At 49.7% G+C, this 22,984-nt stretch overlaps 1 protein-coding gene across 1 annotated transcript; it reads right to left on the reverse strand.

Annotated features, from left to right (window-relative positions):
* Positions 1-375: 375 nt before the first annotated feature.
* On the reverse strand, positions 376-10,283 carry LOC119375089 (leukocyte elastase inhibitor). The gene is made up of 5 exons (XM_037645283.1): positions 10,134-10,283; positions 8,089-8,252; positions 4,767-5,059; positions 2,554-2,873; positions 376-927 (listed from the first exon to the last, which is right to left on the reverse strand). The coding sequence occupies exons 1-5, from the start codon at positions 10,281-10,283 to the stop codon at positions 568-570; spliced, it is 1,287 nt and encodes a 428-aa protein (XP_037501211.1). The 3' UTR covers positions 376-567.
* Between the last annotated feature and the right edge of the window lie 12,701 nt (positions 10,284-22,984).

A 22,984-nucleotide genomic window follows, 5' to 3' on the forward strand; every position in this document is an offset into this window, starting at 1 on the left:
AACAGTCTTTGCAGGTGAAATCCGAATACATCAAAATAAAGAAATATAAACACGCTTGGCAATATGAAATTAATAGTTTAATAATATCTGGAGTTTAACGTCCCAAAACCGCGATATCATTATGAGAGACGCCGTAGTGGAGGACTCCGTAAATTTCGAGCACCTGGGGTTCTTTATAAAGTGCACCTAAATCTAATGCACGGGCCTCAAACATTTTCGTCTCCATCGAAAATGCAGCCGCCGCGGCCGGGATTCGATCCCACGACCTTCGGGTCAGCAGTCGAGTGCCATAATCACTAGACCACCGTGGCGGGGCGAAAAATTGGTTTTTACTTACTATTAAAATATTTATTGCCATATGCATAGTTCTAGTATCAAACAAGCACTGACACTTGAATGAACGTGGCGTTTTCAATTTGCGGCGAAAACATCGACGCACGCCGGCCAAGGCGAAAAATATTCACTAACGTTTATTTACTAATTTGCCCAGATATTTACTTATGGTGTCACTGACAACGCAACCAGCAGCAGTGCTGATGAAAGAAAATAAATAAATGCGTAGTTTCACTAAAGAGGCTGAACGTGGTGCACGGTGCCGGCGAACAGGATGACTTCCGGATTGTGGCACCGTATCAGGAAGTAGAAGGGTCGGTCGACCCGGAACCGAGACGGGTCCTTGAGGAAGCTTCCGGGCGTTTCTGGGACGTCCTTGGGCGCGGTCGTCCCGGTGCCTTCTTCGTTGACGTCGATGAAGGCCTTGTGCACGGCAACCGACAGGGCTAGTCCGTTGGTCTGCAAGCCGCTGCTGCTCTCCTCGGATGGGTCCCTGCTCATTGTGAAGCCCGGAAATTCGGCCACGAGCGGGTCGAACAGGTCCGTGACGCCCATTTCCTGAAGGACGACCCGAAGGTCCGTCGTGTCTTCCAGCTGTGCGAGAAAAAAACCAACCAGGAGAGGTATAACCAAGCGGAATCTTACGTCAGCGAGGTCAAGAAGTGCGCAACCTCGACAGCTAGACGATGTCATAATGTAGTGCGAATACACAAATACAGACACGGAGACATACAAAACAGGCACTCCGTACGTGTCTTTGTATTTATGTCTTCGCGCTACACTACGGGCGATCAGCTAACAGCACAGGTCGGCAAAAAATGTGGAGCTCACTCGGACTCACTCATGAAATTATTCTGCCCTTCGGGCTCACTCGGACTCAGACTCACTAAAATATTTCTCAACAGGACTCACTCGGACTCAAACCCACGAAAATATTGCTCACTTCACTCAGACTCACGGCTCGATCTGCGTCTAAGGAAGTCTGAGTGAGTCGACTCATGCGTCCGTTAGCGTATAATTAGCTTTTTCGACCATGGTGTCAATGCTCTTTAACACCAATATCTCGCATATTCGGTGCTCTACCTGGCACCATTTGAACCCGTACCTTCATACACGAGTTACTATTGGTTCCAGTTCAGTAAGGGCATTTTTATTGAAAGAGAGGACTCACACGAGATATTTTTATGAAGAACTTCCCGTGAAAGAGTTCGCGTCCAGAGGTCAAGGCACCTCTACAACCTCCCCCCCCCGCCCCCTTTTTCGTAACTCATGCCTCTGATCAATAAATATTGAGTTGGCGTATGGACACTAGTGCGTTGAAGTATGTGCGAGTAGACGTGAGTATAAACGTGAGCCGACATAAGGCTAGATAGTAATGCCACGGTCGCTACATAAAAGAAGGGTATTGCTGAAGTTGAGTAGGTAGGAGTCTAACACCAACAAGCCCAACAACAAGTGCAGCGTTACAAGCGTGACATAGCATTCTGCAGAGGAAAGTGGGTAGTGCCGAGTTTTCAAGAAATTCAAGAAAGGAAACGCAAGCAAGCCAGATGAGGACCATGGTTGGGGCACAAAGGACGCCCTTTTTACTCGATCTTAGTATGTGAGATGGGGACGGGGCACTCAAGACATAAGGCTCGTGTTGGTACGATTAATCGTTTCGCGTTGTCCTTTGCTCCCCGCCTCAGTGCCAGACATATCGTGGACACAGTGGTGTACGTATGTACAGTATCAACGGAAAAGGATTGGCACAAGTGACCGGTTGCCGGACCGATAAGATTGCGACACGCGGCGCTGCGTTTTTTCCGAGCGCGCCGATATCGAGAGTGCCAAGCACATTCCATTTTCCAAAGCAGGGGTGGCCGGCGGAAAGCACTCCAACAAGCAGCTTTTTCTGGGCAGGGATAAAGGTAGTTGCTCGCAACTTCAGCGAAAAAACAAACAAACAAACAAACAAAAAAAGATATCGTGTGCATAGGCACATCTGGCGATAAGCAATGAACAAGCGTTTCTTTAAGATATGGGCTTTCGGATGGTCCAACAGCAAGGTGGGTTGCTTTCCGACAGTCCGCCGGCCACCCCTGCTTTGGAAAGTGGAACGTGCTTGGCAATCTCGCTATCGGCGTGCTCGTGAACAACGGCGCCGCGTGTCGCAATCTTGCGGCTCCGGCCACCGTTCACTTGCGCTAATCTTTCTTCCGTTGAGGCTACGTACAGTACCTTGAAGCGAGGAAGCTCCAGCTGGGCGTCCTGCTGGGGGTCGAACCCTCGCAAGATCCTGTTCAGGCGCTCGGGCGTCAGAGACTCGACGAGAGCGCCGAGTCCGTCCAGCTGGTCCGGCACCAGCAGGGTCATCGAGAAGCGGCCGCCGTTGTCCTCGTAGGGCACGTCGATGGCTCGCCCCGCCAGGCCCTCACAGTAGTGGTTGAGCCGCGCGGGTGCGTCGCCCCACATCATTCGAGTGCGCACAACCCGCGTGCGAGACTCGTGGAAGTCGCCCGGCACGGTGCGGCCCGGGTCGAACGGGGTGTTCCACCGTCCTGTGAAGGCATGCGGGCTATAGGTATGTTCATGAATTCGAGAAAACGGGTGCATATACGTTCTAATTAGATCGTTTGCATCGATATGTTCAGTAACAGACATAAAGGTGTCGCAGAAGAAAAGCTGTCCCACACTTTAAGAAAAAAAAAAGTCATTTGACTCTTTTTTGCTACATATGTTACTTGGAGTTTTACATGTATAACTCTCTTTAGAGAGGCGTGTTGACTCCTTTTAGGAGTGTCGTGTGACGCGCGACTCTCCAAAAGAGAGTTGGCTTGTCTCCCTTTAAAGTGTTATAGATCTCTCCCAGGCCCGTAGCCAGGAAATTTTTTCGGAGGGGGGGGGGGCACTTGCTGCAGGCCTTGACTATTTGAGAAAAACACCTGTTTTCATTATTTATTTTTAGTAAAACACCCCCCCCCCCCTCTGTCAACATCCCGGGGTGGGGGGGGGGCTAGGACAACCCCCCTGGCTACGGGCCTGATCTCACCTGCGAGAGTCACATATGTAGCAAAAAAGAGTCAATTTCAAATGAATATTTTTTTAGAGTGCAGGGGCTTAACAATGTCACGGTCCTTTATTCTTCTTTCAGCGGCATGACTAGCGGACGTGGGTCAGACACTATCTTGCAAAGACGCGGGCCGGCTAGGCAAATAAGTACACGTGCAAATCGTTTGCTCAAGTTGATTTTTCATTGTGTTTTATGACGCACAGCACAATGAAGAATAACAAAAAGAAATCAATTTAGACTGCGTGGACTCAATTCCTCGGTTTCCGAGCCAGACGGCCAGCCAAAGTACTCTGAGACGAGCGCCAGGCAGACAAAGAGGGAACACACCACGTTTACCACGACACTTCCAGGCGCCAAATGCCTCGGCTGACTCGGTCGCTCGAGCAGCAACTGCAGGGGCGTAGCCAGGGGGGGGGGGGTTCAAACCCTCCCCAAAATTTTTCAGTTTTGCTTGCGTATATATACACGCGCACATACAAACACACGCACGAACATACATAAAGTATGGTTGAACCCCCCCCGAAAAAAATTTCTGGCTACGCCCCTGAGCAACTGCAAACTTCGATCATAAGGGCATGGTCGCGGGCGCTGGCACACGCGCTATCAGGACAGACATCAGTAAACGGCTCGTATGCCCTTGTACGTGTTGTGCCCTCACCGCTTACTTCGCGTTGAAACGACAGACAGCAAGAAAACCGCTTCGCTTCCTGGAGCGGCCATATCCGCTTAGCGTTTCGAGTTACGCGAGATAGGATCCAAACGAGTAAGGTGCTAGCCTTACTTCGTATAAAATTTCAATTTTTTGCTATTGCATTCACTGCTTCGCCCTTGCGGCGAAACTGTTGATTTATTGATTAATTAATATTGAATCTCACAGCCTGTACAACAAAACCATAGCAAATGGGTATATTGCTAAAACGTGAACGTGCCATCTGATACAACGTATACATAGTTTTCACATGACGTCACAAGCAGGTTATCTGCGCTGGGTACCTCAACATGGCGGCCGCCGTGACTCCTTATCTCATTAGAGAGTGTCAGTGCGGGGGAGCACACGCAGTCGTTCGGTCCCCGCGTTCTTTTGTCCTCTCCCCTCTTTGTTCGTTCGCCAGACGCGCCAAAGGGAAACGCAAAGGAACACGTGGGGACACCGGCACTAATCTGATGTCACCGTTTCTTTCTCCGCGCGTTCGAGCAAGAGTTCACGCAGCATGTCAACCAGCTAGTACTCCAAGATGGTGACCATGGTGACGTCAATGAAAACTACGTATTTCAGAAATGGCACATTGCCACCGAGTACAGAAATGAGACACTCTAGAAAGGATGTCCTTACTAACGTTTTGGTCGCCACACGGCTTTCGTTTTAACATGTTATGTTCACCTTTGAAGTCGAGGGCGCTGACGAGCGCCAGCAGCGTGCCGCAGTCGAGGATTCCTCGCGGAAGTAATTCCTTCACTCGGGAGCACGTGGTACGCTCGACGCAAGCGTTGATGCTAGACCTGCACGCTTCCGGGTCGGCGTGGAAGCGCTCAGACTCGACGGGGCTCTTGTAGCACCGGTCCAACGTGGCCTGGTATCCGCCCAGCGGCCGGAGTCGGTCGTCGGCGTACAGTCGGTTGGCCAAGCTAAGCGAGACCTGGCCGTGCATGTGACCGAGCTCGTTGAAGACGTGCCTGCGTGCGAGCAAGGTCCGCACATGGCGCTGTGGCAACTGGTCGCGACTAGTTGTTATAACCGGAAATACTATTTTGACCTCTTCGCTACCTGCGTCCACGTTCGTGGACATGCCTTCTTAAGCAAACTACACAACAGCGTCGCTGAAAACTCGCGCCTTTGTCGCTCAGAGTGTCCTTTACCCGTACTCCAAGACGGTGGCGTAGCCAGGGATTTTCTTGGGAGGGGGGGGGGGGGTTCAGGCATTTTTAATGCATGTTCATGCGTTCGTTTGTATGTGTGCCTGTATATATATACCGAAGCGAAACTGAAAAATTTTTTGGGAAAGGCGCTGAACCCCCCCCCCCCTCCCACCCCTGGCTACGCCCATGCTCTAAGACTGAGCAGCAGTAGTCCGCATTCGTCGTGCAAACTAAACGAAACGGCAGTGGACAGATCTTGCAGCGCGCGCCTGCTAGGCCTACCTGACTGCGTAGAGTTTTGCGCTTAATACTTTATTTTTGGCTTTAAAGTATAGCGCGAACAAAAGTTGTGCTATTGGTCTTCGGAAATCGTTATAAAAATATCTGAAACGCTGAAAGCCAGAATCCGCATTTATCGGCGGTGTTATTGGCATATTTGCAGCAAGAGTCCCCATTTGTGGACGCCCATTTTAGGCCTTTGAAATAGGAAATTTTTGTCGCGATGTCTTTTTCTTTTCTTTTCCACTTGTGGAACCACGCGGGAAGAGATTTTGCAAAGTGCATCTCTTTTTCTTGCCTACACTTTTTCTCGGTAGTGAAGAGGTTAAAAACGTTAATGATCAAGATTTAACCCTTGTGGTAGCTGTAAGTCGTTAACATACACCTCGACACAGCATATATATAGTCAATCCCGCGCAAAGGTGGCATCAGCAGGCACATAATAAACACTGATACTCGATATGCACTCGTTCAAAGCGTCGTCATTTGAGAAGAGAAACAGCAATGTGTACGCTCCAAGTAATAGGGTATTCTATGCCTCTGCTCATGCATACACTACCGCACAGCGCTTCAGGAACGCGAGAAGCAGAAGCCCCTGAACGCGCAAAGGCGTTCCACGTTCTACTTTCCACTGGCGTGTGCCTCGCTGAAAAGGTCTGTTCGTAGCTTGAGCCGCGAAAGCGCGAAGGCGTTCCACTTTCCGCTGGCGTGTCTCGCTGAGAAGGTCTGTTCGTAGGTTGAGCCGCGAAAGCGCGAAGGCGTTCCACTTTCCGCTGGCGTGTCTCGCTGAGAAGGTCTGTTCGTAGGTTGAGCCGTGAACGCGCGAAGGCGTTCCACTTTCCGCTGGCGTGTCTCGCTGAGAAGGTCTGTTCGTAGCTTGAGCCGCGAAAGCGCGAAGGCGTTCCACTTTCCGCTGGCGTGTCTCGCTGAGAAGGTCTGTTCGTAGGTTGAGCCGGGAACGCGCGAAGGCGTTCCACTTTCCGCTGGCGTGTCTCGCTGAGAAGGTCTGTTCGTAGCTTGAGCCGCGAAAGCGCGAAGGCGTTCCACTTTCCGCTGGCGTGTCTCGCTGAGAAGGTCTGTTCGTAGGTTGAGCCGTGAACGCGCGAAGGCGTTCTACGTTCCGCTGGCGTGTGCCTCGCTGAGAAGGTCTGTTCGTAGCTTGAGCCGCGAAAGCGCGAAGGCGTTCTACGTTCCGCTGGCGTGTGCCTCGCTGAGAAGGTCTGTTCGTAGCTTGAGCCGCGAAAGCGCGAAGGCGTTCCACTTTCCGCTGGCGTGTCTCGCTGAGAAGGTCTGTTCGTAGCTTGAGCCGCGAAAGCGCGAAGGCGTTCTACGTTCCGCTGGCGTGTGCCTCGCTGAGAAGGTCTGTTCGTAGCTTGAGCCGCGAAAGCGCGAAGGCGTTCTACGTTCCGCTGGCGTGTGCCTCGCTGAGAAGGTCTGTTCGTAGCTTGAGCCGCGAAAGCGCGAAGGCGTTCCACTTTCCGCTGGCGTGTCTCGCTGAGGAGGTCTGTTCGTAGGTTGAGCCGTGAACGCGCGAAGGCGTTCCACTTTCCGCTGGCGTGTCTCGCTGAGAAGGTCTGTTCGTAGCTTGAGCCGCGAAAGCGCGAAGGCGTTCCACTTTCCGCTGGCGTGTCTCGCTGAGGTCTGTTCGTAGGTTGAGCCGTGAACGCGCGAAGGCGTTCCACTTTCCGCTGGCGTGTCTCGCTGAGAAGGTCTGTTCGTAGCTTGAGCCGCGAAAGCGCGAAGGCGTTCCACTTTCCGCTGGCGTGTCTCGCTGAGAAGGTCTGTTCGTAGGTTGAGCCGTGAACGCGCGAAGGCGTTCCACTTTCCGCTGGCGTGTCTCGCTGAGAAGGTCTGTTCGTAGCTTGAGCCGCGAAAGCGCGAAGGCGTTCCACTTTCCGCTGGCGTGTCTCGCTGAGAAGGTCTGTTCGTAGGTTGAGCCGTGAACGCGCGAAGGCGTTCCACTTTCCGCTGGCGTGTCTCGCTGAGAAGGTCTGTTCGTAGCTTGAGCCGCGAAAGCGCGAAGGCGTTCCACTTTCCGCTGGCGTGTCTCGCTGAGAAGGTCTGTTCGTAGGTTGAGCCGTGAACGCGCGAAGGCGTTCCACTTCCCGCTGGCGTCGCTCTCGCGGAGAAGGTGTGAAATATACAAGGTGCATTTGTAAAGCCTCGTGCGTTTGTGTTGGTTAGCACAGTGGGTAGAACGCCCGGCATCTATCGCTGCGCACCGAGAGGTCGTGGTTTCGACACCCAGGTCATTCGCGCCAGGAAAGCTTTTTGCTCTAGTTTTTCTTTGTCATCTGTTAATGTGCATTTTATCAACGTCATTTCCGTGACGGAAATGACGTCAGTGACGTCTTGATGAAACCCGGCATAAAAGACTTTCGTGTCAAAAGCAATTATTTTCTTAGCTCGAAGTGCGCATAATTTGCTTTAAAATAAAATTCGCGAAAGCGTACCCTTAAATGAACAATGAAAACAAGTAAGAGAATCATGGAAATTGCGACGTGGATTATGAAGCAATATTAGTGCAGTTTGAGACGTAAACTGATATCAAGCGAAGCACGGCATACCTGAACTGCTCGTGCACCGTTCTGACGTCGGCGACGAGGGCGGCGGACAGCTGCTTCGCCGTGCGACCGCTTGTTACGGCAAGCACCACCGACAGCCCCGAGGCTACAGCCAGTGGCGAAAAGGCGATGTTGTCCGGAGTATCCCCGGGCTTAATATCCTGCTCCTGCAGACAGATGACCAGTGTTTGCGATGTGCTGATAATTTGTTTTTAGGCACTACTGTTGTTTATTATTTGTATAAGTGCGTAAACTGTCATTATGTTTACAGCAATAGGTTATGGCACTAATACTATCAATGCTTTTTAAAATTTTTTTTTTCTGTTCAGTAGTAGAGCTATTTTTTGTAACATCACCAGAGGACTCACTGCAGTGCTTCACCATGGCACCTCTTCCTGCGAAGACGTGCAAACTTACGTAAGTGCGCTGAAACTAACAAAAAGGTCAGTTCCACGCGAGGGCGAAGCGACCAATGCGATAGCGACAAATTATAGTTTGATACGAAGTAAGGCTAGCAGCTTGCTTCTTTAGCACCCGACCAGGCGTAAATCAACAAAACACAGGCGTAAGAAAACGCGGCCGCTTCAGCGAGCGAAGCGACCTTCGAGCTCTCTATCGCTGCAACAAAAACAAAGCTATGAGGACGTACAAAGCTTTGAGCCATCTCCTGATCGGAAATGATCGGACGATGGGATCGTTCTTGTACTTTATACAGAACAAGATAAAGGACCCGCGACCTCAGCCGGCTTTTTCAAAGTACGTAGCTGCTGCCGGAGCCACAGCTTCCCCCTCCCCCGTCCCCACTGTGGGAGGACCCCCTTCCCCCACCTCACGGGCCTTTAGCGCGAATGAGGACAGCCGGCGCGTTAACTTTCCCTTGAGTCGCTGTCGTCGGCAGCCCTTGCACACTTTCACTTGCACATGGAACATAGGACGCGCGCTGGACGATGGGATCGTTCTTGTACTTTATACAGAACATCACGGCGACGGCGGCGGCAAATATTCACCTGCAGTGTGTTCATTTACAGTTGAAACTCGATTTAGCGAAGTGATGAGGACGCTCGAATTATTTCGTTAAATCGAGAAAACGGTTTTTGAGGTATTTCCATATCTAAAAACTTAACGGAGTGATACCTAATCCGGAGTGATACCCAATCCGGAGTGATACTCAATAACGGAGTGATACTCACTAGAGGATACCATATCCGGGCGATGCAGGGCAGGTTAGATGGTTGCGTGAAACTGTGATAGTGTACCGACATATGCGACGATGCGGAAAAAGAACGGAGCGATTGTGCGAGCAGGCCGAGCGAGAAAGTTGCGAGGAGATTATCCGTACTAAGTGCTGCATAGACCATGTGATAACCAAAGCTACCACCACCTCCTCTATAGCACCTTCCGGTACGCAGGAGCGCTACCCACTGTCTAGTCCGTTGTACTGTGCATGGGCGTAGTGTGTAGCCTGGTCAAAGTAAAGCTAGCGCCGAGCGTCTAGATGTTTTAACGCGACAGTTACGACGCACGTTCGAAAAAAAGGCCCATCTATGTCAAAAGTGGAACGAAATCATCGGCTTTTTACTGGGCTATTCCGAGAAAAACTTCGTTAAATCGGCTTTGGTGGTCACATTTGTTCGTAAATTCGGGTTACTGAACCCTATGGGTATTTACCGGGGAATGGAAATTACTTCGTTAGATCGGGAACTTGGTGAAATTGGGTTTTGTACGATCGAGTTTTAACTGCAGTGGCTATCGCTATAAAACTGGTTGTCCCTGTAATCGCTGTCACTATAATAAGCTACGGTGCATCCTAAATGATGAGCAATCGTTCAACAGGATATGCTGCTGAAACTAACGTTTCGACAAGAGGGTCTGCCTTAGCCCTGTCTTCAGACAAGTTCTGCTATCAAAAACGCTGGCTCCAGTGACTTTCCCTGTTCGACCACCTCTCATCAATGCAAGCTTCCACCTTCCGTTGAACTCGTGTCACGTGGCGCTTTGATGATCGAATGTTAAAAGAAGTTGAAGGATGAGAGAATACAGAAGACGACCTTTATGCGGAGCAGGCGCTTGCACATGCTGACGGCGAGGTCGTTGCAGGTCCGGGCGACGCCTTCTCCGGTTGTCGGCACTTTCGTGGCCCTCGTCGGAGACAGCTTGGCGGTGCCGGGCCTGGCGCGCACGTCTTCGGTGGAAGCCATTGCCGATAGGCAGTGACTGCGACTAAATCGAGCGAATTACCTGCGAAAAACAAACAAACTGTGCTTACCTTTAGATGAAGGCCAACTGCCTTCGTTCTAGCTCACTTGCGATGACTGAATTTTAATGTGTTGGTATTGTAATACGTTTATGGGGATTTTACGGGGGATGCTAGGTAGAAGGTAATGTTTGTAATGAGGGATTATTGTAGAACTAAGTGCATAAACAGAGGTGTTTCAAAGAGGGCCAGCGGGCGTTTCGATAGACGGACATCTATTCATTAGCTATAAAGCGTAAATGATGACGTCGCGTTACGGCATTTGTTAACCCTTTAAAACTGACATGCCGACGTTGACAAGGCTGAATATAAAACACGTTACTTACTGAATGTTTGATGACAAAGAGACGTCCACCATTCGAAACGTCCGCCAGCCTGTCGAAGTACCGATTGTTTAAACAACTTTTATTTTATTGTATGCTTCCATTTCTTGGCTATCGATGTACTTTAGATTTTAATGAGGAGCTGTACTATCATAACACTTCTTGCGTAATTACTTATGCATAGGTAACGTAACACATATATACAAGAAGCAGAGCGAGACGAGAAATATGCTGACACTGAGTGTTATTGCGGATAGTATCCATAAAAAAAAAAACGCTGCCGCTACGTAAATAAATACGCCACCCAGACCATGTAGACACCGTAGGGTGGATCGCAGATGCTTTTTTTTTTGCAGCTTTATTAGTGAGTTCTGAAAAGAAGACATCAAAACATGTTTAATGTTAGATGATTCTGCGGTGCATGCAGCGCAGACGCTATTGAAAACACATCGGCAAGACGTGTGCAAAGCTCTCAAGTGTCCTGTAGGTATGGATATTAACTTCAAGTTCGTTTCATCCATGCTGCTTCCGTATCAGCTTACCTTTATAGCGTCCAAATTTTAAAGTGACGTACCAAGAATCCGGCCGCTTTCCTAATTTTCTCTTCGTCTTCTTTCAGCTGGGAAGTGCTGATGACGATGACAATGGGGCTACAACGTTGAAATCATTTCTTGTTATCCTTGTGGATGTGTCAGAGTATGGTGCGTCAAAACCAACAACGTTTATTCAAGAAGGAGAGCGCTTGCGTACACAACAAAAAAAGGGGGGGGGGGGCTCACAGCCGAGGCTGCAGCTGCAGCGGCCCGCGCGCTTACCTCCCGGGAGACTCCCCGTCGCCCCGATATATATACCTGAACGTCCCACACCTTTAACCCGCACGGTTCCGAGAAATTAGATATTACTATATCGAAAAAAGCCGTTTGTATCCTGCACCAGCCAAGGGACTTCAAAAAATGCCCCCACCTCCCCGAAGGGAATCGTGAGGAAATGCGAATGCATTTCTTGCGCCGAGAGTAGACGGCGTAGTAATTTTAATGGCGTAAAGCTGGACACATCGACGCGCTCAAGTGTCTCCCTTTTGGGCGCCTGTTTCAACGAACGCTTCCTACGTGCGTTCGTAATCACCTCAGGGATGTTGCCACCGCCTTCAATGCAGCACAAACGCGTTTAGAACGCGCTGTTTTCAGGATGTGCCAAGGCAGCACAAACGCTACAAACGCGTTTCAAACGCACTGCATTGAGGCGGTGGCGCAGGGAGGAGAGAGAGCGAACGGCGAGAGAAGTAGCAGTGAAGCACTGCACCTACCCTCTCCACACACGCGGGAGCTCCGCCGAGCCAATGCCGCCTAGAAAAAAATTTGCGCTGGTCGAGCTCCCCGAGCTCCCGCGATGCGAGCGCCCTCACACGCCAGAGCGCGCTCCTCCTCTCCACTCACTCTCCGCTACTCCGCCCGCACCACCTGCTCCGGTTGCTAGGGGCGAGGATAAGTGCGCGCGCCCGCAGCTGTTGCTATGGGAGAGGGCGTGAGAGCGGAGAGGCGCGCGGACAACGCCGGGTGCCTTACATAGCCCGACTAAGAAATGCATTCGCGATTTAAAACGGAGGAGGGCGTCCTGCGGCGCCTACTGACAAACACGGTGCTATGTCCAGCCATATAAAACACTACGACCCAAAAATAAGTGGACAGTGCCAGTACTGCGGCGAAGTGGCCGACACTTACCACATGGTCTGAGCCTGCCAACTGAACCCAAAGTGAACTTCAATCCCCAACCCCACAAAAGAGGACTGGGAGGCGACCCCGCTCAATAGCTCAGATCTAGAGGAACAGAAAACTGTGGTCCAGCGGGCGCGGGCGGCGGCTTCGACTAGTGACATACCGGACTAGGGATTTCGACCAGCCCGGTAGGGATAAGGGGTATCCAGCATCACCTGCTTCAATAAAGGTTCCTCCTTCTCCTCCCAACCGGCTAAGCGCGTGTGCATGATTGTGCACTACGTCACAATCCTGTAAGATATATTCGAATCAGAGAAAGCAAGGTGCCTCGAAGCTCGACCTCAGAAGATAGCATTATGATTAAATATTCCAGTAATTTTGTCATTTTGGGGCTATTACACTGGGTCACAGGCATGTCTGCTTCGTTGTGTTCGACTATGGCATGTATAACTGCAACAAAAATATTACCTTAGTAGTCCTAACCTTTTCACTTCGTCATTTTATTATTTCCAACTTCGGTGAGATTGATTTTATAGTGTCTCCATTCCGAAATTTTTTTTATCACGTCTTGGGTTATAATATCTAGCCTACTTTCCAACTCAGATGGCTGCTTGCTCTTTCAGTATAGTTTCATTCATTCAATATTTTATCGTGAAAAATTTGGAGGCGACCCCAATCCTTGACTTAGATGTTTGGTAGCGGCAGTCGCACGTCGGCGTTCGTGAGCCCTGATGTATTCCTCGGGTTAACCGTGGCCTCCGTGATCGGCTCCGGCAACGCGCCGTTGCGTGTCGGCAGTGTCAATCTCGGTGGCTCCGTGTTAACCTTGTGTTTCGCGCGCTGCCGCAGCTGCTCTCAGAGGCCATGTAGAAAGAAGCGCGTGGTTTAGATGTGCTCCGCCAGGTGCCGCGATCATCGTAGCTCCTCACAATTTTTCAATGAACTGAATCAATTTATTTCAATTAATTATTCCGAAAGTTAATTGCCCTATACGACAAGTTATGCTCCGATATTATATGTATGCAATATAACTTGAAAGAACCATCGATTTCTATTTTTTAAAGGACCATTTATGAATATTCGGAAAGCTGAAAGCAAGTGCTTGACCGGACATGCTATGAAGAATAAGAAGATTATCACTCGGTGTTCGTGCAGCGAATATAGATTTTCAGCTTTCTCTTCCTTTTTTCTTTTATCTCTTTAGCATCCAATTCGGAAACCGTAAACAGAACTATTTTTGCTTACCTACACATCATCAAATTATCTCTTTAGAATTATCCCTTCTTTTCCCATTCACAAATCCTACTGCCGCACGATTCGTGGCCGATCCCCCGTGGTGGGTTGTGTCATTCCTCTAGGATCAACCAACCAACCAACCAATCAGCCGAGGTTTCGGCGGAAAACGATTCAAAAATACCGATTTTTAGAATTTGCCCATTTGATTCTGCGTGCCTTGAAACACGTAAAAAATTATTCAAAAGCGCTTTATTCGCAAGTTAAACGAATGGATGGATGAATGGATGCGAAACTTCATTGTAAGTCCTGAGGTGCACGACTCAACGCGCAGCGGTCCGCTCCCACGTTGGGACAGTCAAGCCAAGCCCAACCGCCGCATCGAGGGCCCTCTGGACAGCCCATAGTTGAGCCCCGACATATGAAGACAAGTAAAACGAAAAATATTTTTTTTTTGATAAATATGCAGAGGATGCGCTTCACTGCACTGCACCACGGAAAGTGCCTAACCTATCCAGACTTCGGTGCAGAAAATTTGTCTGAAACTTAAGAAATAAAGCGCAGGGAAGCAAGTCCGTGAAAACTAACCTTGGACGCGCCGGCGGGTGTTTGCCTACATCCAAGGGCGTCCATTGCCGATACATCGAGACGCGGTTTTTATTGCGATCCCAATTATATGGACACTCTCGGCTGGTTTTTTTATCGGCGTCGCCGTCGCCGTCATGTCCCGTATATGCATATATATATATATATATATATATATATATATATATATATATATATATATATATATATATATATATATATATATATATAATATATATATATATATATATATATATATATATATATATATATATATATATATATATATATGTGTATAAGTCAGAGAGAAAAATAATTCAGAAAAATACTTTCTGACGGGCGACCTCTCGGCGTTAGGCGGCTAGGTCACGAAGAGTACCGTCTTTCAGCTCGCTGACGGCGAGCTATTTATATACACCATTTCCTTCAGCGTGATTTCTTGCTCATCAGCGAGATGGCGCGAAGGGCGCGCTTTAAAGGTCATCGCCCCGCTCGTAGCGTTGCGCATGCGCGCGCCTCCGTGCACTTCGCTCTACAGGGCGTGGTCGCCTGCGCGCGCGCTTATCTCGTGGAGGGAGGAGGGGGGGTTGTATGTCTTGTGCTTTCACCGCGATGTCCGCGCTGAAGTTACAGAGCGTACGAAGGTCACTTCGCTCGCTGCAGGGGCCGCGTTTGTGAAAGGAGCGCGCTGTTCAAACAGAAAGAAGTAACAACTGTGACAGTTGCTAGTTCTCGCTCGTCCTGTGTATACCTATGCATTTGTTTCATGCGTCCTTCTTTATGTCTGAGCAGCGCGCTTTCGGTGTCGAGCTGTGACACTTGATAGTTCGCGCTCGTCCTGTGTGTGCGCTTTTCGTGCGTCCTTTGTACTTGAGTGACGCGCTGGAAATTTCGAGCTGCTTTCCGTTCTTCGCGTTACATTCCTATTTGTTGCTATCGCATTTATTTCTTCGCCGTTGCGGCGTAACTGTTTCTTTTCACTCAAAAGGTTTCCGAGCCCTGCTTTAAGCTAACGTCACCGAATGCAGAGCTTGAAGCATGAATGACATTTGAGCATGAACATTTGAACATGAATAACATTTGAGCATGAAGGACATTAAGCACTGAGCAAAAGACATTTGAGCATGAAGCTAAAATGTCCTTTTTCTTCTCTCAAACATTTAACTCCCCTTTTCCCAATGCAGGGTAGTGCAGGACACAACCCTGGTTAACTTCTCTGCCTTATTTTTATCTCCCTCCTCCTTTGAACCGTGACCTCCGCGATCAGCTCCAGTGCTGCCGGAGCCGATCGCGGAGGCCACGATTCAAGAGAGGTCCCTCGCTAGTGGCGCACACCGAGAGCCCTAAATTAGGTAGTAAAAAGAAAAAAAATCTAGCTACTACATAAATGAGGCATATTTCTTTTATACACCATACGTGATCGTTAGAGCGGTTATAGACCCTTTTCATAAATACGCCACCTGACGGTGGGCTTTTCGTTAGTTTCGCTTCGCAAAGGAGCGTGGGATAGCCAGCGCCATCGTGAGGGCATGGAAAGCGAGCCGTCAAATGCGTGAGCGCTGTGATGTTTGTGTTGGCGGCTAGTTCTCCGTGTCATCCGCTGAAATCTCACCGTTTGCGTGCTTGAACGAGCTCTTAGTACTCTCCGTTGGTCTTTCTGAGGTGCTTCCGCTGCACAATGAGCAACGTTTTGTACCCTTCAACGGGTTGGACGAGCAGTTTGGCTCGACTGCCGCGGTTGCGGGACCGTGACTACAGCCAACTCGCGTGCGCGCCCGGACAGGGAAAAAAGGCTCGCCGAAGCTACAAACTTCTCACCGAAGGAAAGGAAGGACTTCACTGTCGCGGAACTATGCGACCGCAACCGGTGAAAATCCTGTCTGCCGCAAGCCACACCACGCAACTATTTTCCGGACGGGGGGGGGGGGGGGGGGGGGGAGGGGGGGGGCACATTGGGCCTGTGCCCTCCCCCGGAATTTTTGCCTTGGCACACAAAGCACAAAATGACACTCGACCACATCTGCCTGCCCGGCCCGCACTTCAGATCAAGGTGGTGCCCCCCCCCCCCCCCCGAAAAAAATTTCTGCCTACGCCCCTGTTTGTATGTACTAAAAATGTTGACACGTGGCTTACGATATGCGAGTACTGTCGCTACTAAATGAACGGTACGCAACTTCATTTTTCTGGCTGGCCTTACGAACCCTCGCAGTATTTCTGCACAAACAATCTTATCGCAATGCACCGCGTGCAGGCACTCGGGAGAAGACTATTCATTCGTAAAAGCGAGGCTGCACATGGCGCTATGAAATAAGCACGTCCGTTTCTGTAGCGCGTTTAGAAAACGGCGCCCTTCCGCACGTCCGTTTGACATCACGTACGGAGAGAGAACACATGTGTTTGTTGTTCAAGTTTTATCGCGTACCTTATCGCTGTTCTCGTCGCGATATCCTCGATGGTGGCACATGGGAACGCAGCACGTCTGCACCATTGCAGCACGCCGTCTCTACAAAAAACGTTGATGACAATTCACGATTCGGCGGTGCTGAAATGTCACGCACTGGCACGTTGCCGAAGCTTGCGTCGTCTGCTGCGGTGCCCTCACAATGGCGGCAGACTGTAGTTTGCGTGCGCGGCGCTAGGGGCGCCCTTTTTCGAAAAGGGTCTATTGCCGAATCATAACGAATCATAAGATCACAACGAATCATAAGATAGGGCAGCGTTTATTGAATGTAAAATAGTACTGTATACATCGCTATCGTTTACATGCCTTATTTTGTTAATATGGACTGTTGTTTCAGATAATTGTAATTCTCTTTTGCTTCTCGACGTAGGATAAGATGATGATTGACCACAGTGCTTATATAATCTGGTGATATTGCCCCTTGAGCGAATTGTGCTATCCCAAGCTGTTTCAGGAGACTTTAGACCCGCCAGTCGCAGGCGCTTCCGTCGCTTCGATGCTGGCAAGTAGTGTAATTGCGTCGGCGCCTTCGGAGAGGAACGATACAGACACGTTGTCGTCGAGTGCACCGGTCATGGGGTGCACAATTGGATACAACGAAGCGTCCGCTTTGTCGGCCCATGTCGTGTTGGATGACGATCCGGCTTCCTTTCTGCGGATTAAAAGGAACGCCCATGACGCGCTTATCTTCAATTTCAATTCAATTCAGTTTTATTTATGAAGGCGAAAGAAAGCCTTAGATGCCACATCAAACGCGAAATTTGTCCGTCAGCGTCAACAAGAGGGATGCAAAAAATTATAATCACGTGATGACGTCACCATATGACGTTTGGTAGCGTCTGCTGTTGGGTTAGTTGATACGTAGGTGAAGTTGAACCGACTGGCCCTAATACTCAGACAGGGATGAAGAGGGTGCGCTTGTCCGCGTTCTGTGTTCTTCGTTTCTGTCAGAATATTTGCGCCAGTCAATTCAACCTCCACTATATGACCTCATCACGACGTCACAAATCGATTAAATTGGTGACGTCAACATGACGTCACAACGTGACGTCACATGATGACGTAATCAATATGACATCATCGCTTGGTCAAAGGCGGGCCGTCGCTTGGTCAGAGGTGGGCTGCATTGAAGCGCTCAATCCGCCTTTTCCAAGTTGCCCACAGCGCATACGCCCTTCCTCTAGCGGGAAAGTTGCGAAACGCTGTGGTATAAAGGTTTTCGCACGTCTTTCGATCTCGGAGGCTTTGGTTCTGGCGATCCCGGTTGCCCCGACTCACCTAGCAGACCTCCGCATCCCTACCAAAATGGCAGAGGACAACACAGGAAAATTAAAAGGGCGGATCAGAATTGCGGAAACTATGTCACGTCAGAATAGGGAGTTTTAGCTTGTAACGTATACTTCTTCACGTTACCGTTACCGGATTACGTTTACCGTTTTACCGGAACTCGAGTTTTAGTACAGTTTTTTAGCTGCCAAAACGTAAACCTTTACGTACGTACGTAAACCTTTACGTTTGCGCAAACCACTAAATGGTGATGATAACAGCACTTAAACTACATTTAATTTAGATAATATTGAATTACGCTGCGGCAAAATCATGAGAGGTTTTTAGCGCGTGCAGTATCCCGGTATAAGCGAAGATGTGTAGCAATACCAGGTTACCGGGCGATGGTGTCGACATCTTGTGACGTTTCGCGCAACCACAATCATGCACACGTTTGTTTTTGCTTAGTGTTCTTGAGGGGAAAAAATGATTAAAAAGGCAACTCATTCGTAATAATGCCGCTGCAAGGCATTTACATTGGGAGTAGAATGCCCGATGTTTCTACAATAACAATTTTGTGCTCGCCTGGTACACCTTGGCCCCGCTAGATGGCGCCACCTATCCAGCCTGTCAGCGTCTTTAGGCTTCTTACGTTTGCGGATTCGGTATTCTAGGTCGCTCTAGGCTCGGTAATCCGGCTGAAAAAGGTGATCGAGCGCACTTTGCTTATTTTGACTCGGCGGCTGGAGTCTCCGCAAAGCGGATATCGCGAGTAGCCACGAACGAAGGTGGATTTGCGAGATAGGGCCGTAAACGTAAAGCCTATCCGGCGAGTAGTTTACGTTCCGTAATCCTTTACGTTCCGTAAAGGTTCGCGCATGCGCAGATTCCATCCGGTATCCGGTAACACGGTAACGTAAAGAAGTATACGTTACAAGCTAAAACTCCCTAATGACGCTGTGGAAAAAGAACCGGGGACTCTTCTCGTCAAGTTCCGACCAATCAACGGCTGCCAAAATGGACAGTCCACAGAACGGACCGCTCAAGAATAACTCCACTAGTCGAAAATCAGATGAGTGACACTTTTAACGCTGCTGCGCTATTTCGTTCAAGTGCGTGGCGTGCGCATGCGCACACACCAAACGACATGCTAGTACACCGAGAGCACCCTCCACACACACACTCACGTGCTGACAGCTTCGTGGGTGGTGTCGTCAAGCACTGCGGCGTAGCGGTGGCCGAAGAATGCCGAGGGGTTCTCTACGATGGCGCACACGATGAAGGCCACGGCAGTGGCGAGCAGCATGACACAACACGCGACGACTAGCAGCCGTCTGCGGGCGAAGTTCGCGTCGTTCGGGGGACCCTGTGAAACGACAACCAAGGGACATTAGCCATAAGGTGGCCATCACATAGCAAAACGAACAATCACGTCATCGAACGTCGCGGAGAGCAAAAAAAAAAAAAAGGTCTGTAGGGATTGGTGCAGTTCTAAATCCTGCGCTGAATGCAGCTCCACTAATGTGAAACCTGAGGAAGCGCGTAGTACGGGCACCCAGCGATTCCCGTTCTTCGAGTTCCCACTGCTCCGTTTACCACGCCGTCGATGACGTCAGTGTTTCAGGTAAGCATGTAGGGTTTCCCCGGCACGAGTAGAACTTTGTTAGGGAGATTCGCAAACTCGGTGTGCGACATGCGCGCTACTTTGTGCTGCGCTTTATCGATTCCCTGCTTGTTACGGCAATTGAGATACGTGTCGTCTGCAGCGAGTTCCGTGAGGTCGTTTCCCCCTTCAGATGTAGCGACGAAGGCGGCGGTGGGAGGAGCAATCGCCTGCTTGGCGAGGCGGTGGCGCCCTCTCTCTTGCGCGGTGCGGATATCTGCCGCATGTTTCCGAAGTGTTTTTAGCAATTTTACGTTAATTATGTTTTAGACCTTGTTCGTTTATTTTAACCCGGGTTTGAGCAATACTAGCCTTGTTTTAGCGAGTATTGGCCACTTGATTTTAAAGGGGCCCTGCAACACTTTTCGAGCATGCTCAAAAAGCGCTGCCGATCGGTAGTCGAGGCTCCCGAGAACACGCGAGCCAAATATTATAGCGATGCGCACGGCCTGGAATTTACAATAAATTCTCAAAGTCAGCTGAAAATCGCTCCCTCTTCTCTCGACAAATGATGTATTAGTCCGCAAAATATGACGCGATTGTCGGCTGTTCCACCATTGGCTGATGTTATAATCACGATAGCACCCTCATTTTTACTTTCGTTGTTAATTTTTAGTTCAATAAGTAGATAATATGTATGTTTATATTATGTTATCGCGTTAAAAACACCGAACAAACATTAATATTAGCACTTCCGGTCTCACCGACAGCTCGTCTGCTCGTAGTTGCGTGGTTCCGTTTTCTTCGCCATGCGCAGTGCCGAAAACGTGAATATTTCTGTGCTTTTGACCATCGCCGGTTGCCGTTGAGAGTGGCAGACGTTCGAGTGTTGCCTCGTCAGCTGAGAACTGCATCGTCGGCACGTTCTCACGACCGACCGAGGCACGGGCGCAGCGTGTCTCCGATAACAATGCTGGCGTCAGGTAATGGCGGCGCTTCGGGTCGTCTGCCAGTGCCGTCTTACGAGGCGGTGTATCGGAGTATGGGCCGAAACCGATCTCAGCTGTCATTCGTTCCAAACGAGCGCGCACGTTTGCTTCCATGGTTGGCAGAGCGATGAAAACACTACGGCGTTCGAGGTGCACACCCAACATTACCAAACCGACGCGCAGTTTTCAAGCACGCGCGATACACAGCGCGATCGACTGCGCTCGACGAGAACGACGCAAGCCGACCGGAAGTGGCGGCACAGACCACGTGGTTGCGACGAGACGCCAGAGAGAAAAAAATGAAAAAAATGCCGCCGGCGCTGACGTCGCCTCCTCGCACCTCCGCCCTCCTTCCCTCCCCTCACGCCGCGCGCAGCTTTCCGCGCGCTCGCTGCGTTGAGTTGAGAGAGAAAGCTGCGGAACGTGATCTCTATAATTTGGTAACACAGCTTAGACTTGACGGATTCGAAAAATTTTTGCGGCATATGGCTCGTGAAGAGTCATACGTCAATAATGGGACTATTCCAATATAACAAAGAAAGGTGTTGCAGGGCCCCTTTAAGCGTGAGAGATTTTGAACGCCACATGAGATCAACGTATGGACGACAACTACGCACCTAAAATCTCACAGGGTCCATGCATGCGCCTCAGATGGCTCGAAGGCTAGAGCCATCGTCTTTTTTCTTTTAAGTGCGTAGCACTTTAAGGGCCCGGCTTGTCGTCCACCCACTGTCTCAAGTCACATGGTCACGCATTGATCAATGCAGGCCTAAAACAAGGCTAACAATGCTCAAACCCGTGCAAAATAAACTAACGAAGCCTGAAATATTATAAACTACAGAAATAACCAAGAATTATGCGAAATATTTTATCTGAAATTGCGAAAACGCTTCTGAAGTATCCAAATTATGCCCGCGCCGCGCAACAGAGGTCGCCACCTCCTCGACGAGCGCGCGATGGCCGAGGCGGTGGCAAGCGCAAGGGAATCGCCGAGTATAGCCCGTGCTACACACTTCCTGAGGTTTCATGGTAGTGAAACTGCATTAAGCGCAGGATTTAGAATTACACCAAGACCTACTCAAGAACGCCATTAGCGCGGGATGTGGACCTGCACCGGCGCCTACACAAGACCGACATTTTTTTTCTTCTCATTCAATTGAATTGATCCAGTGTGTTCAACAATAAATAAGACAGTGTGTTCAACATTAAATAAGCTCATTTCATTTGGCACAACGGAACAAGCTCAGAGCGACCTGCCAAATGGCGTTAGATTCGCGAAAATAGAATTTTATTATTTTCGAGCTTACGCTTAGACAAGAGCTATACACAATGTCATTTTCAAAGGGCGGCTGTTAGGTTAACAAGGCGTGTCATTGCAACTAGTGTCACGCTCTTTGTCTGTTAGTTCTCATTAATATACGCTCTATGACATGACACTTTATATGATAAGCCGGAAATCCTCCGCGTGCAGTGCTCACCAGTGGTAGGTCGTCGGTGCGAAGATCGTCCATGACTTCGTATCCTTCATCATCGAGTACGACCCTGGGCACGTTGTAACGGGGCAGCATCGGGTTGCGCTCCTTGACCGGGAAAGGAGAGTTGCTGGCGGACATGGCCAATGCTTCGGCCTGCCTGTGTCGAGAAAATTCACACGGTCTCATACGCATCCGCCTAAGACGACTCAAAGGAGAAATCCACCTTCTTCTTAATTCATCTCAGTCGACTATATCGATCTGCATTTTAGGAGTTAAAGCATATATTTTAGGATGTTCTTATACGAGGCTCTTCAGGTAGGTCCTCTCCTTTCCATGAGGTTTTCCTCGAATCGTTCTGTACGACCAAACCGTTTTCATGCACGAACTGTACGTTGCTCTGCATGCAGTCACAGTGACGTTCTACGATATGCTTCATTGTTCATGTATGACGTTCTCTTTATCACAAACCATGAGCTATGCAATCGGACACTTACGGCTTGCTGACGAGACGCCTTCTTTTTCTTGCTTCTCATCGATGGCTCGGACCCACTATACGGTGCAATGGGGTAGAGGCAGGTGCTTTCACAAGAATCTACCTGCCCCGACTGCGGGGAGATCAGTAACGTTGAACATATGCTCTGGCGGTGCCCCTCGTTACGGGGCCCAAGTCGGCTCACAGAACAGGATTGGGACTCTGCCTTACGAAGTTCAGAGTCTTTACCATAACCACGGGCGGTGCAGAGAGCCCTTGATGCGGCGGTGAGGCTACGCCTCCCCGTCCCCACGTGGGAGCGGCCCGCGGCGTTGCTCTAAGAGTAGCGCTTCTCAGGACCCAATAAAGTTCTATGTCTGTCTGTCTGTCTGTCTGTCTGTCTGTCTGTCTGTCTGTCTGTCTGTCTGTCTGTCTGTCTGTCTGCCATATGTTATTATTCAGTATTGTAATTATTAAGGCGAAAGCCTTAGATGTTTATGTTTGAAGGTCGTCTTGTGAGGTA

Source organism: Rhipicephalus sanguineus, chromosome 11 (assembly GCF_013339695.2).
Source record: "Rhipicephalus sanguineus isolate Rsan-2018 chromosome 11, BIME_Rsan_1.4, whole genome shotgun sequence".
NCBI classification, from domain to species: Eukaryota; Metazoa; Arthropoda; class Arachnida; order Ixodida; family Ixodidae; genus Rhipicephalus; species Rhipicephalus sanguineus.

What these genes read in the sequence shown, in the direction of transcription:
- LOC119375089 (XM_037645283.1), bottom strand. Translation starts at nt 10,283, where the DNA reads ATGGCTTCCACCGAAGACGTGCGCGCCAGGCCCGGCACCGCCAAGCTG. An exon ending in CAGCGCCCTCGACTTCAAAG is followed by an intron (nt 2,874 to 4,766) that starts GTGAACATAACA and finishes ATGCCTTCACAG; the next exon opens with GACGGTGGAACACCCCGTTC. An exon ending in TGGAGCTTCCTCGCTTCAAG is followed by an intron (nt 928 to 2,553) that starts GTACTGTACGTA and finishes TTTCTCGCACAG; the next exon opens with CTGGAAGACACGACGGACCT.